Source organism: Manis pentadactyla, chromosome 4 (genome assembly GCF_030020395.1).
Source record: "Manis pentadactyla isolate mManPen7 chromosome 4, mManPen7.hap1, whole genome shotgun sequence".
Lineage (NCBI taxonomy): Eukaryota > Metazoa > Chordata > Mammalia > Pholidota > Manidae > Manis > Manis pentadactyla.
In genome coordinates this window covers 121,999,956-122,013,192 of record NC_080022.1, presented here as the reverse complement: position 1 = coordinate 122,013,192, position 13,237 = coordinate 121,999,956, and the positions used below count along the sequence as shown (strand labels likewise).

The 13,237-nt window shown below is 38.3% G+C and overlaps 1 protein-coding gene across 6 annotated transcripts in view; it reads left to right on the top strand.

Moving 5' to 3' along the window:
• The window catches only part of AKAP10 (A-kinase anchoring protein 10), a 94,112-nt gene that overhangs the window by 21,615 nt on the left and 59,260 nt on the right, over positions 1-13,237 (top strand). For 5 of the 6 annotated variants that reach the window (XM_057500812.1, XM_057500811.1, XM_057500810.1 and 2 more), the window contains one exon: positions 854-1,411. The exons of the other annotated variant lie outside the window; for it this stretch is intronic. In XM_057500812.1, coding sequence (XP_057356795.1) covers positions 854-1,411 — 558 coding nt within the window. The remainder of the gene's footprint in view (positions 1-853; positions 1,412-13,237) is intronic. 6 annotated transcript variants of the gene reach the window in all.

Here is a 13,237-nt window from a genome sequence, read left to right as displayed (position 1 = left end):
TGAAATATTGATGAAACCCTCAGTTAATGTCATGCTGTGCAAATAAAAAAATACATTTTTTTGATTTTCTAATTCTAAGAATTAGCTTGTAGTTATAATCATAACCTAAATTCAGCTAAATGTAAAATAAACTTAATTTTATTAAGTTTTATTAAGTTTAGTGTTATTTTTCAAGATTAAATCCCAGAGCTACTCTTTATTCTGTTATAATGCTAAGCTTCATAGCATCTTTCTAGCTATATCTACACATTCACCATTTTTCTTCAGGATAAGTTCCTAGAAGTGGAGTTGCTGGATTGAGAACATGCGCATTGCTAAGGCTTTGCTGTCTGTTAGTGACTCCTCCTGCAAAACATTTTGTCATTTTACATTCTCTTCAGGGGTGAGCGTATTGCCTGTTTCACTCTGCCCTTGTTACTGCTTGTTTTTATATTTTGGGGGAAAAAAAATCTTCCAGTTTAACAGGCAGAAATGTTACCTTGTATTAATTTGCTGTTTGGGGATTTTTAGTGAGGTCAAATATTTTAATGTATTTTGGGCTTTTTTCTATTTTTGTGACTAATACAAGGATATTTTTTTCTTCAGAATTTATATGGTCTGAATTGCCATTCAATGAGATGTGAGGATTAATTGAGTAACAAAGAGCTTTTTAATAATTTAAACAAGTTTTGGACAGTTATTTCTTTGCTTGATTAGAAACCCAAACTATAGTATTTCTAGTTGTTTATTCATTTAAATTGCTGGAGAGGTAAACTTTATTCAGTAACTCTGTTACCACTGATGCTAAAGGTGACTGACTCATCCGTCAGTCTTAAATTATTTAATACTGAACTGCTGATTTTTTTACTTTTAGGCAGGTCTTGTCTGGACTACCAGACTCAGGAGACCAAATCAAGTCTTTCAAAGACCCTTGAACAAGTCTTGCATGACACTACTGTCCTCCCTTATTTCATTCACTTCATGGAACTTCAGAGAATGGAGCATTTGGTTAAGTTTTGGTTAGAGGCTGAAAGTTTTCACTCTACAACTTGGTCCCGAATAAGAGCACACAGTCTGAACACAGTGAAGCAGAGCTCACTGGCTGAGCCTGTCTCTCCAACTAAAAAGCACGAAACTACAGCGTCTTTTGTAACTGAGTCTCTTGGCAAGAGGTTGGAGGATTCTAGCTCAGCCCAATTGCTTATGACTCAGTCAGAAGGAATTGACCTGAGTAACAGAACTAGCAAAACTCAGAAGCACTTGCTGCTTTCCCAGGAATGTGACAGTGCCTGTCCTTTCCATCTTGAAATGGCCAAAACAGGAACTCGTCAAGTTACCATGGAAACTCAAGAATCCTCCTCCAGACTTACAGTAGCCAGTAGAAATAGCCCGTCTTCTCCACTAAAGGACTTATCAGGAAAACTAATGAAGAGTAAGTATGTGATTTTCTTGTCTGTCTTTATCCTGTGTTTTGTTTTGTTACTCAACCTACAAAGTGGAACTTGAGATGGGGAATAAAAGAATTGGAGTAGTTTTCTTTTCTTCCACAGCCACTTGCAAAACTGGAAAAATTTGGAGAGTGCCCTGGAGTAGGATGGGTAAATGAAAAAGGAACAGAAAGGGTATCTACAGTGGGTAGATCCTTTAAGAAGGATGTTAGCAGAATTAAGAAATGAAGAGGGTTCAAGCATCATCTTTTCCCTTCCAAAAATTTTAAGGTGAAACCATTATTTAGATAGGCTTATTTCATTCCTGTCTCAGTCTTAATTTTATTACTATTTTACTGTATTTTGGAGGTAAAACTTAAAATTGCTAACAGGTAACGTTCATTGAGCTCTGTGCTAAGTTCTGTGCTATGCTTGAGTTTTATATCCCATTTTACATACGAGAAAACCATAACTTAAAGGTTAAGTAATCACACTAGTTAAATAGGAAGTGGGGAGCTAGAATTAAAGCCCAGGCATTTTAACAACCATACCTCTTTCTTTTTTTCTTTTCTGTTAGTTTGGAAATTACATACTCTTTAATTTTTAATTTTACCACTTTCTGGAATCTAACTAGACAACCTCCATGATTTTCCTTTTCTGTTTCATCTTATCTGTTCTGTTTCTCAAAAGGCTGGGTGATTTCTTTTTTGTGTTTTCCTTGTTTGTTCCCTATTAAGGCTTTTATTTTTAAGAGGAGTTTAAAGTTCACATCCCCCTGCCTCCATGCACCCATAGCCTCCCTCATTGTCAACACCCCCACCACAATGGAATGCTTGATAAAATTGGTGAACCTACCTGGACACATCTGATCACCCAAAGTCCACAGTTTACTTAGGACTCACTGGATATTGTATATCCTGTGTGTGATGATATGTATCCATCATAATGGCAGCATACAGAGTAATTTCCCTGTCTTAAAAATCCTCTGCACTCTGCCTATTGTCTGTTCCTATCCTCTGATCCCTGGCAACCACTAACCTTTTACTGACTCCATAGTTCTGCCTTTCCCAAAATGTCATAGAGTTGGAATCACACAGTATGTAGCCTTTTCAGATTGGTGGTGAGTTCTTCATATCTTTTAGTTCATTAATTCTCTCTTAAGATGGGTCTCATGTATTGAATCAGTTTTTTAACCTTTTTTTAAATCTAAAAGTTACTGAATTTTTTATTTCTAGTATTTCTTTTTTTTTTCCTTCAAATTTGCCTGGTCATTTTTATTTCTTGTCCCTTTTGAGTCCATTTTTTATTTCTTTAAGTTTATTAAACTTATATTCATTACCTAATAATCCCAACATCTATAGTTTTTGTGGATCTGATTTAGGATTTATTTGTTTCTTCATATTCACATTCTTGGTAGCTTGTGATTTTAATGGTTTTCGGCTGTGGACATATGTTTTTGGATTTTTATTGGTGGGTTTCTTTGAGAACTCTGTTTAAATTGGGTTACTCCAGAGTTTATTTGCTTTTGCTCTGCATCTGGGGCCAGCTTCATTACCATCCTGGTACCATTTAAAACTAAATTTTTGTCCTAGGTTTTTCAGGCCCTTCAAGTCTTAGAGTCTGTGGCATGGTTTTGGTCTGTTCTACTTTACTTGGGCGCTGGGAACTGCCCTTGAAAGTACAAGCTTCAAGTCCCTTGGAGTTGGTGTTTTTCTCAGTGAATGCCCTCACTTGTGCTTTTGCCTACCTTGATTTGTGCTGGTTCCTGTGGGTTCACAGTTCTTTATCTGCAATTCAGAAAACTAGAAAGCTTTTACTAATACCATTTATCTTTAAAATGAACAAAACTTGACCTGAACTAGTATGAACCATTAACCTTAAAAATGAAACAGTTATTTTTTTCAGCAAGAACAGGTTTATTTGGGAATAGCAGAGAATTGCAATTCAGGGCAAGCAAGCTACCACAAAATCATAGGCAAGCCCAGAGAATAAAGGAGAGGTCCGCTCTTTTATATAGGAAAGGGCTGAGTTGGGAGGACTGTTTTGAGCAGAAAGTCCATTAGAGGAAATAGGGAATTGAAGTATAATGGCTTCTCATTGGCTGAGTTGTGATGGTCTCTCATTGGCTGGACTGTTGTAGGAGAAGCAGAAACCTTCATTCCTCCTGTTGGCGAGTTAAGTAGCTAAAAACAGTGTCCTCTTGCAAAGTGTCTGTCCCTTCTGGCGGGGCCTGCAGTTGGTGAGGTGTGTTGGGCAACAAAAGGCTCCCCCTTCTAGTCTCCTCACAGCATGTCAGTGACGTTTCCCTTTATCATTATCAAATTATTGCAGAAATATGAATGTTTGATTATGGGGTATTGTCTAACATGCATGAAATACCCAATACTATTGGGTATTAATATGGTATATATATAAACATTAGGCATTACCACTGTAAAAACACCCAGATTCTAAATTTTAAAGCATTACTGGCCCCAAAGATTTCAGATAAGCAACTACCTGTACTTGTTTCTGTTTCTCATTATTTCCCTTACTTTAACATAAGTTGTAATATACTTGTACACAGAATTTTGGGAGAATTCAGTATTGAGAAGAGCTTCTTTGAATGTCTAGTCTGACCTGTTTCTAGAAATGGAAGTCCAGTGTCAGTTTCTTTCATTGTAGAACATTTTATTATTTTTTGAAATTGTCTTTGTTTTGGTGGTAATTCATTTAATAAAAAATATAAATAGCAAAGGAGTCATTAAAAGAATACTAGTTTTTCATTTTTCATTATTTAAAAATTTATATGCAGTAAATTGACCTTTTTTGATGTATATTTGTATGCATTTTAACACATGCATAGATTGCTGAAACTGTCATCACAGGATAAAGCAGTTCTGTCACGTTGTTAAACCCTTTTTTATCCTAATATTCAGCAACCACTGTGCTACTCTCTGTCTCTATATTTGGCCTTTCTGGAGTGCTATATAGGTGAGTTGATACAGTATGCAGCCTTTGAGACTGGCTTCTTTCACTTGGCATAGTGGCTTTACGTTCATCCATGTTGTTCTTACAGTAATCCTTTGCTTTTTATTGCTAAGTAGTATTCTTTTTTTTTTTTTTTTTTATAGATAATTATTTTTTATTGAAGGGTAGTTGACACACAGTATTACATTACATTAGTTTCAGGTGTACAACACAGTGATTCAACATATATATACATGATAATTCTAAGTACCAGCTATCACCATACCAAGTTGTTACAATATTTTGACTATATTCCTTATGCTATACATTACATCCCAGTTGCTTATTTATTTTACAATTGGAAGTGTGTACTTTTTCTTGGTTGTTGTTGTTAGGGCATCTCTCATATTTATTGATCAAATGGTTGTTAACAACAATAAAATTCTGTATAGGGGAGTCAATGCTCAATGCACAATCATTAATCCACCCCAAGCCTAATTTTCGTCAGTCTCCAATCTTCTGAAGCATAACGAACAAGTTCTTACATGGAGAACAAATTCTTACATAGTGAATAAGTTACATGGTGAACAGTACAAGGGCAGTCATCACAGAAACTTTTGGTTTTGCTCATGCATTATGAACTATAAACAGTCAGTTCAAATATGAATACACATTTGATTTTTATACTTGATTTATATGTGGATACCACATTTCTCTCTTTATTATTTTTAATAAGATGCTGAAGTGGTAGGTAGATACAACATAAAGGTAGAAAACATAGTTTAGTGTTGTAAGAGAGCAAATGTAGATGATCAGGTGTGTGCCTGTAGACTATGTGTTAATCCAAGCTAGACCAGGGCAATAAAACATCCACATATGCAGAAGATTTCTCTCAGAACAGGGGGGGTGAGGTTCTAAGCCTCACCTCTGTTGATCCCCAATTTCTCACCTGATGACCCCCCTGCGACTGTGCCTGTCTTAGGTTGTTCCTCCCTTGAGGAATCTTACCCGTCTCTGGCTAACCAGTCATCTTCCGGGGCCATACAGGGAAATGTTAAGTTGGTAAGTGAGAGAGAAGCCTTATTGTTTGAAATGGTTAGCTTTTTATTTCTTTGCATATTTATGCCCTGTGGCTTCTATGCCCAGCATTTGTCTTGAGGTATCTTTACCACTTGGAGGAGTTATGATACTCGGTAAATTTGATATGAGGCACGAATTCTATTTAAGAATTCGTTGTAATTAGGAAGGAAGAAGAAAATCTATAGAAGTAGCAGGCGGGAGAAAACATGGGAAGATTGATTATTTCTTTGACATATCTTCTTGTAGAGTAACTTCAGCATGTATAGGTTTTAAGCTACTACTTAAATTGCGCACACACATTAACATAATAGGAGTATAGTTACATAACCAAAGCATACCTGTAAATACCAGCCATCTCCAGTGAAACCAAAAAAACCAGTTAGGCACCCTAGGCATTTGTGAAAACTTATCAGTGATATGATGGTTATTATCTAACTGAGTTTGAATAGTTTGAGAAAAATCAGACAAATTAAAACAACCCATTCCTGGGCACTGTTCACATCCCATATGTTCTTTTAACAGTAAATAGTCTGTAGTTGTAAGATTTTGGAGCGCTACAATTTGCACTTCTCCTAATTCTTGGTTGAGTTCCAACAGTATAGATCCAGTCAAATTTGTTGTTTTACTGTATGCACAGGCCAGCTTAGATATCTCCTTCATTCCCATGGCAAGTCCAGGAGCTGGTGGGATGAGTGCATCTACAGCTGTAGCAGTGCGTGGATCTTTGTTGGGGTTTTTTGATGATCATCTTCTGGCATGAGTCTTCCCGAGAGTGCTGATGTTGGAAGTTCTCTTTCATATCGTTTCTTAGTTCATTTTCGGGGTAGCCAAATTAGGCTTTGATCCTCTGTATAAACACAAACAGACCCTTTGCCTACACTTTTATATGTCCTTTATATCATTGTGTAGAACTCATTAGAGGTCACCACATAGGAACTGCATTTTTTTTTTTTTTTAATCATTAATCTACACTTACATGACAAATACTTACGAATACTTTGTTTACTAGGCTCTCCCCTATACCAGGTCCCCCCTATATACTCCTTTACAGTCACTGTCCATCAGCGTAGCAACCTGTTGTAGAATCACTACTTGTCTTCTCTGTGTTGTACAGCCCTCCCCTTTCTCCCAACCCGCTATGGATGCTAATCTTAATACCCCCCTACTTCTCCCCCCCTTATCCCTCCCTACCCACCCATCCTCCCCAGTCCCTTTCCCTTTGGTACCTGTTAGTCCATTCTTGAGTTCTGTGATTCTGCTGCTGTTTTGTTCCTTCAGTTTTTCCTTTGTTCTTATATTCCACAGATGAGTGAAATCATTTGGTATTTCTCTTTCTCTGCTTGGCTTGTTTCACTGAGCAAAATACCCTCCAGCTCCATCCATGTTGCTGCAAATGGTTGGATTTGCCCTTTTCTTATGGCTGAGTAGTATTCCATTGTGTATATGTACCACATCTTCTTTATCCATTCATCTATAGATGGACATTTAGGTTGCTTCCAATTCTTGGCTATTGTAAATAGTGCTGCGATAAACATAGGGGTGCACTGATCTTTCTCATACTTGATTGCTGCATTCTTAGGGTAAATTCCTAGGAGTGCAATTCCTGGGTCAAATGGTAAGTCTGTTTTGAGCATTTTGATGTACCTCCATACTGCTTTCCACAATGGTTGAACAAGTTTACATTCCCACCAGCAGTGTAGGAGGGTTCCCCTTTCTCCACAGCCTCGCCAACATTTGTTGTTGTTTGTCTTTTGGATGGCAGCCATCCTTACTGGTGTGAGGTGATACCTCATTGTAGTTTTAATTTGCATTTCTCTGATAATTAGCGATGTGGAGCATCTTTTCATGTGTCTGTTGGCCATCTGTATTTCTTTTTTGGAGAACCGTCTGTTCAGTTCCTTTGCCCATTTTTTAATTGGGTTATTTGTTTTTTGTTTGTTGAGGCGTGTGAGCTCTTTATATATTCTGGACGTCAAGCCTTTATCTGATGTGTCATTTTCAAAGATATTCTCCCATACTGTAGGGTTTCTTTTTGTTCTATTGATGGTGTCTTTTCCTGTACAGAAGCTTTTCAGCTTAATATAGTCCCACTTGTTCATTTTTGCTGTTGTTTTCCTTGCCCGGGGAGATATGTTCAAGAAGAGGTCACTCATGTTTATGTCTAAGAGGTTTTTGCCTATGTTTTCTTCCAAGAGTTTAATGGTTTCATGACTTACATTCAGGTCTTTGATCCATTTTGAGTTTACTTTTGTATATGGGGTTAGACGATGGTCCAGTTTCATTCTCCTACATGTAGCTGTCCAGTTTTGCCAGCACCATCTGTTGAAGAGACTGTCATTTCGCCATTGTATGTCCATGGCTCCTTTATCAAATATTAATTGACCATATATGTCTGAGTTAATGTCTGGATTGTCTAGTCTGTTCCATTGGTCTGTGGCTCTGTTCTTGTGCCAGTACCAAATTGTCTTGATTACTATGGCTTTATAATAGAGCTTGAAGTTGGGGAGTGAGATCCCCCCTACTTTATTCTTCTTTCTCAGGATTGCTTTGGCTATTCGGGGTCTTTGGTGGTTCCATATGAATTTTTGAATTATTTGATCCAGTTCATTGAAGAATGTTGCTGGTAGTTTCATAGGGATTGCATCAAATCTGTATATTGCTTTGGGCAGGATGGCCATTTTGACGATATTAATTCTTCCTAGCCATGAGCATGGGATGCGTTTCCATCTGTTAGTGTCCCCTTTAATTTCTTTTAAGAGTGACTTGTAGTTTTCAGAATATAAGTCTTTCACTTCTTTGGTTAGGTTTATTCCTAGGTATTTTATTTTTTTTGATGCAATTGTGAATGGAGTTGTTTTCCTGATTTCTCTTTCTGTTGGTTCATTGTTGGTATATAGGAAAGCCACAGATTTCTGTGTGTTGATTTTGTATCCTGCAACTTTGCTGTATTCCGATATCAGTTCTAGTAGTTCTGGGGTGGAGTCTTTAGGGTTTTTTATGTACAGTATCATGTCATCTGCAAATAGTGACAGTTTGACTTCTTCTTTGCCAATCTGGATTCCTTGTATTTTTTTGTTTTGTCTGATTGCCGTGGCTAGGACCTCTAGTACAATGTTAAATAACAGTGGGGAGAGTGGGCATCCCTGTCTAGTTCCCGATCTCAGCGGAAATGCTTTCAGCTTCTCGCTATTCAATATAATGTTGGCTGTGGGTTTTTCATAGATGGCCTTTATTATGTTGAGGTACTTGCCCTCTATTCCCATTTTGCTGAGAGTTTTTATCATGAATGGATGTTGAACTTTGTCAAATGCTTTTTCAGCATCTATGGAGATGATCATGTGGTTTTTGTCTTTCTTTTTGTTGATGTGGTGGATGATATTGATGGACTTTCGTATGTTGTGCCATCCTTGCATCCCTGGGATGAATCCCACTTGGTCATGGTGTACGATGGTTTTGATGTATTTTTGAATTCGGTTTGCTAAAATTTTGTTGAGTATTTTTGCGTCTACGTTCATCAGGGATATTGGTCTATAGTTTTCTTTTTTGGTGGTGTCTTTGCCTGGTTTTGGTATTAGGGTGATGTTAGCTTCATAGAATGAGTTTGGGAGTATCCCCTCCTCTTCTATTTCTTGGAAAACTTTAAGGAGAATGGGTATTATGTCTTCCCTGTATGTCTGATAAAATTCCGAGGTAAATCCATCTGGCCCGGGGGTTTTGTTCTTTGGTAGTTTTTTGATTACCGCTTCAATTTCGTTGCTGGTAATTGGTCTGTTTAGATTTTCTGTTTCTTTTTGGGTCAGTCTTGGAAGGTTGTATTTTTCTAGGAAGTTGTCCATTTCTCCTAGGTTTCCTAGCTTGTTAGCATATAGGTTTTCATAGTAGTCTCTAATAATTCTTTGTATTTCTGCGGGATCTGTTGTGATTTTTCCTTTCTCATTTCTGATACTGTTGATTTGTGTTGACTCTCTTTTCCTCTTAATAAGTCTGGCTCGAGGCTTATCTATTTTGTTTATTTTCTCGAAGAACCAGCTCTTGGTTTCATTGATTTTTGCTATTGTTTTATTCTTCTCAATTTTATTTATTTCTTCTCTGATCTTTATTATGTCCCTCCTTCTGCTGACCTTAGGCCTCATTTGTTCTTCTTTTTCCAATTTTGATAGTTGTGACATTAGACCGTTCATTTGGGATTGCTCTTCCTTTTTTAAATATGCTTGGAGTGCTATATACTTTCCTCTTAAGACTGCTTTTGCTGCGTCCCACAGAAGTTGGGGCTTAGTGTTGTTGTTGTCATTTGTTTCCATATATTGCTGGATCTCCATTTTGATTTGGTCATTGATCCATTGATTATTTAGGAGCGTGTTGTTTAGCCTCCATGTGTTTGTGAGCCTTTTTGCTTTCTTTGAACAGTTTATTTCTAGTTTAATGCCTTTGTGGTCTGAAAAGTTGGTTGGTAGGATTTCAATCTTTTGGAATTTACTGAGGCTCTTTTTGTGTCCTAGTATGTGGTCTATTCTGGAGAATGTTCCATGTGCACTTGAGAAGAACGTGTATCCTGTTGCTTTTGGATGTAGAGTTCTGTAGATGTCTATTAGGTCCATCTGTTCTAGTGTGTTGTTCAGTGCCTCTGTGTCCTTACTTATTTTCTGTCTGGTGGATCTGTCCTTTGGAGTGAGTGGTGTGTTGAAGTCTCCTAGAATGAATGCATTGCATTCTATTTCCTCCTTTAGTTCTGTTAATATTTGTTTCAGGTATGTTGGTGCTCCTGTATTGGGTACATATATATTTATAATGGTTATATCCTCTTGATGGACTGAGCCCTTTATCATTATGTAATGTCCTTCTTTGTCTTTTGTTACTTTCTTTATTTTGAAGTCTGTTTTGTCTGATACCAGAATTGCAACACCTGCTTTCTTCTCTCTGTTGTTTGCTTGAAATATCTTTTTCCATCCCTTGACTTTAAGTCTGTGCGCGTCTTTGGGTTTGAGGTGAGTCTCTTGTAAGCAGCATATGGATGGATCTTGCTTTTTTATCCATTCTATTACTCTGTGTCTTTTGATTGGTGCATTCAGTCCATTTACATTTAGGGTGATTATTGAAAGGTATGAATTTATTGCCATTGCAGGCTTTAAGTTTGTGGTTACCAAAGGTTTATGGTTAGCTTCTTTACTGTCTTACTGTCTAACTTAACTCGCTTGTTGAGCTATTATAAACACAATCTGATGATTCTTTATTTCTCTCCCTTCTTATTCCTCCTCCTCCCTTCTTCATATGTTGGGTGTTTTGTTGTGTGCTCTTTTTAGGAGTGCTCCCATCTAGAGCAGTCCCTGTAGGATGCCCTGTAGAGGTGGTTTGTGGGAGGCAAATTCCCTCAACTTTTGCTTGTCTCGAATTGTTTAATCCCTCCTTCATATTTAAATGATATTCGTGCTGGATACAGTAGTCTTGGTTCGAGGCCCTTCTGTTTCATTGCATTAAGTATATCATGCCATTCTCTTCTGGCCTGTAGGGTTTCTGTTGAGAAGTCTGATGATAGCCTGATGGGTTTTCCTTTGTAGGTAACCTTTTTTTTCTCTCTGGCTGCGTGTAATACTTTTTCCTTGTCTTTGATCTTTGCCATTTTAATTATTATGTGTCTTGGTGTTGCCCTCCTTGGATCCCTTGTCATGGGAGTTCTGTGTACCTCTGTGGTCTGAGAGGCCATTTCTTCCCCTAGTTTGGGGAAATTTTCAGCAATTATTTCTTCAAAGACATTTTCTATCCCCTTTTCTCTCTCTACTTCTTCTGGAATGCCTATGATTCTTATATTATTTCTTTTATATTGATCACTCAGCTCTCTTAAAATTCTTTCATTCCTGGAGATCCTTTTATCTCTCTCTGCATCAGCTTCTCTGCGTTCCTGTTCTCTGTTTTCTAGTCCATTAATGGTCTCTTGCATCTCGTCCATTCTGTTTTGAAGTCCTTCCAGAGCTTGTTTTATTTCTGAATTCTCCTTCCTTAGTTCTTGCATATTTCTCTGCAAGTCCATCAGCATGGTTATGACTTTTGTTTTGAATTCTTTTTCAGGTAGACTGGCTAAATCTATCTCCCCAGATTCCTTCTCAGGGGAAGATGTAGCAGATGCCGAAGCTGTCTGGGTTAGTCTTGTCTGAATCATATTTTTTTGCCTTTTCATGTTGACAGGTGCTATTGACTGTCAGCTGGGAGGGCCAAAATTTTCACTTGCTACTGGCCTTTCTTTACTGGGGCAACTGCGACCCCTAGTGGCTTGTGTTGGGTAATTGCGTGTAGAGTGGGTCTTTGTGTCTTGCCCGGCCGGAAGGGAGAAATTTCCCTTTCTGTGAGCGGAATTTGTCTCAGGCTGCTTCTCTGCTTTCGCAGCGCCCGGTGGGGTAATGGATGGGGGGGCTGCTTGACTGTTTGCCTCCGTGAGGGGTCTCAGAGCTGTTGCCCAGGGGGTTAGTGCACCCGGTTTTCCCTGTAATTTCCAGCTGCTGTACTGTGACCTGGGTTGTTTCCGTCAAGCTGTTAAGTCCCTGTCCCTTTAAGACTTTCAAAAAGCCCCCGCTTTTCTTTGTCACAGGGGCATCAGCTTCAGCACCCGCTCTGAGGTCTTACCCCCTGTTCTCCCAGTATCCAGGGCCCCCTGGGCACGTACTGTGTCTGCGCTCTGGCCCGGAAGGCTGGGACTGGGTGTTCGGCAGTCCTGGGCTCCGTCTCCCTCCCGCTCTGCCTATTGTTCTCCCGCCGGGAGCTGGGGGGAGGGGCGCTCGGGTCCCGCAGGGCCGGGGCTTGTATCTTACCCCTTTCACCAGTCGCTGGGTTCTCGCTGGTGTAGCTGCAGTCTGGCCACTGTCCTGCGTCTTCTGGTCTCTCTTTTAGGGCTAGTTGTGTTTGTTGTATTTTCAAAAGTATATATGTTTTTGGGAGGAGATTCCCACTGTCCTACTCACGCCGCCATGTTCTAAGTAGTATTCTTTTGTGTGGATATCTTTTCACCGGTTGAAGGACATTTGGATTGTTCCCAGTTGTTGATTATGAATAAAGCTGTGGTGAACATTTGTGTACAGGTTTTTGTGTGGACAGAAGTTTTTGTTTTACGTCATCTACCTCATGGGTTTGCTAGGTTGTGTGATGTGTGTATAATTATGTAAGGAACTGGCAGACTGTTCTGTAGAGTGCCTGTAGCCTTTTGCATTGTCACCAGCAATGTATGAGTATTTTAGTTGCTTCATTTCTTTGTCAGCACTTGGTATAATCAGCTTTTTGTTTATTTGGTTTTATTTTCTTTAAGCCATTCTGATGTGTAGTTGTATCTTGGGTTTTACTTTGCATTTCCCTAATGGCTAATGTTGTTCCTTGTTTTTATTTGTGTATTTCTCATCTGTTTATCTTCTCTAGTGAACTGTTCAAGTCTTTCCCCATATTGTATTGGATTGTCTGTTTTAGTATTGTTGAATTTTGAGAGTTCTTTAGATGTTGTGAGCATAAGACCTTTTTTTGTCTACGTCATTTGCAAATGTTTTCTTCTAGTTTATAGCTTGACTTTCATTCTCTTGACAGTGTCACAGAGCAAAAGGACTTTTTTGTATTGACTTTTTTTCTTTTATGGATTATGCTTTTGCAGTTATACCTAAGAGCTCTTTGTCTAATCAAAGGTCAAAGATTTTCTCCTGTTTTCTTTTGAAAAAAACTATCGTTTTTTACATCATATTTAGATATATGATCTATTGTAAGGTAATATTGTATAAGGTGTAAGGGTTAGGTCAAGTTTTGTTTTTTATTATTGCGTATGGATACCCAGT